We start from the raw sequence: 2019 nt of genomic DNA on the forward strand, positions 1-2019 counted from the left end.
CATTGAAAATGGCTCATCTTCCACCTTGTCATTTTACTAATTCAATATTTTTGGATCTTTTAATTCCCTGACTTAGCTGATAGATTGTAGAGAAACATCTAAAGATAGAATCACAACCATTGTTTGTTCATTGGACAGTTGTATGCAATTAAAAGATTGCGCAAGTCTTTTGGCACTGGCCATGGTTGGTTGTCGATCTTTGTGAGGATATAAAGAAGTATGTGCTATGGATGTTGCAGTGCTCAGTTGGTGGATGAGCTGATGAAGTGATGGTGTTGAGCTAGCCACTTTCTGCAAGGGAAGGATACCGTGATGGTGAACTGTGTGGTTCTCACCGAGAAGAGTTGCCAAGGGACAAGGCCATGTGATCAGTGCATGCAGTGTTGCAGCATATGATTAGTTTCGATTAGATTGCTGTGTGGCCAAATGTTTGGTGTATGCCGGATCCTATGGTCGTAATTGGTTTGGTTTCTTACCTATCGTGGCTGCCATACCTAACCGTGTAGCGAATAGGAGACGTTTCTAGAACAGGCATAGACAGAGCCATGGGCTCATAACATGCAGTGCTGCCTGCATGGGCAGGGCCAAGCAATGTGGTCTTGAGTTGATCTTTCTTGGGCCATCGGTTTGGGACTGGCGGTACTAGGAGTGCTTGCTTGCTTTGGATGTTTGGCCATCTCAAATTTGCTGCCATACTGACCTGTTTCTAGCAGTGGCTAAGATATATGCACAAGAGACATATGAGTGAGGACCACCTGTAAATTCGGTCCATTTCTGTTTGTGATCGTGCAAAGAGGTATAATTCGTTTTTTTGTGCTTGATTATATCCTAATGATAAGAAGCTTATAGAGTGGCCCCCGAGATCGACAAAGTGCTTCATGGATCTCTAACAGGAGTTATGAACATCCATTTAAAGCTTGTGCTGGTCTAGCATGTGGTCTGAATACCTAATCTGGAAGCTATTCCTTAGCTCTTTCTATGCACCTTCCTTTGGTGCTTCAACCAGCTGCATGTCTGCAGATTGTGAGTAACAGACATGTACCAAATCCTTGCACCGACACGATACACTTGTTATTGCACGTCTTTCAGGCCTAGTTCCTACTACCTTCTTTAAAGTTTTGTGGATTGCCTTATACTCACAAATAAACCTGCTTTCTGTTCATTTTGTGTTTTTATCCTAGTTTTTGTATGCCTTATATTTCCCCCCTGAGAGTTCACCATTGAAAACGGCTGCTCTTCCACCTTGTCGTTTCACTAATTAACAATTTTGTAGATCATTTTTATTGTCTGACTTGGATGATATAGGTTGTATAGAAACTTCTTGCGAATTCTCCTAGCAGCAGTATGAAACTATCAACATCTAAAAATAGTTGCAACCTTGTTGGGTCACTGGACAGTTGTATGCAACTAAAATGCAAGAGAAGTATGGCTGCAAGCCTGCAATTGCTAGTTGCCAGAATGCTGCTTTGTTGCTTTTATGAATACATACAGAAAACATCTCCTAGTGTCTCTTATCTAACTATCTTACACTATCCAGGCAAACTACAAAAAAACAGAAGGCAACATCAGGGTCTCTGCATTCATATTCTTCAGAAGCTACAAACAACAAATTTGTTGACTAGCTCCAACAGTAGGCATCATATGGCCAGTGTAGTGGCAAGATGTCACCATAGAGCTCAGCAATGTACTCTCGACGCCGGCAGTGGCGTTTCTCCTAAGCAGGGACATGACATACTCCATCACCCCGGCATCACAAGGCAATGTGATCTTCCCATCGCTTGCAAAGCCAAATTCCTCCTGAGACATCCTTAGGAGCTCGCCGAAGACCATCGTGCTGAGGTACTCCAACGGGACCTCGAAACGCCTCCCATCGGCTGTGTACATGACACAGTGGCCCTTGGCCGGTATAGAACTGCAGCAGTCTTGGTCTTCTTTGGTTGACATTGTGAGCCTCTTCCTCCCAAGTGCTTCAACCCTCCACTTATTTGCCAATTGCGCAAGTCTTTTGGCACCGGCCAT

General features: G+C 43.8%; 1 protein-coding gene across 1 annotated transcript; it reads right to left on the reverse strand.

Annotated features, from left to right (window-relative positions):
- Positions 1–1596: 1596 nt before the first annotated feature.
- Positions 1597–2019, reverse strand: LOC119302766 (auxin-responsive protein SAUR36-like). Its single transcript, XM_037579817.1, has one exon. The coding sequence runs from the start codon at positions 2017–2019 to the stop codon at positions 1597–1599; it is 423 nt and encodes a 140-aa protein (XP_037435714.1).

This window comes from Triticum dicoccoides, chromosome 5A (assembly GCF_002162155.2).
Source record: "Triticum dicoccoides isolate Atlit2015 ecotype Zavitan chromosome 5A, WEW_v2.0, whole genome shotgun sequence".
NCBI classification, from domain to species: Eukaryota; Viridiplantae; Streptophyta; class Magnoliopsida; order Poales; family Poaceae; genus Triticum; species Triticum dicoccoides.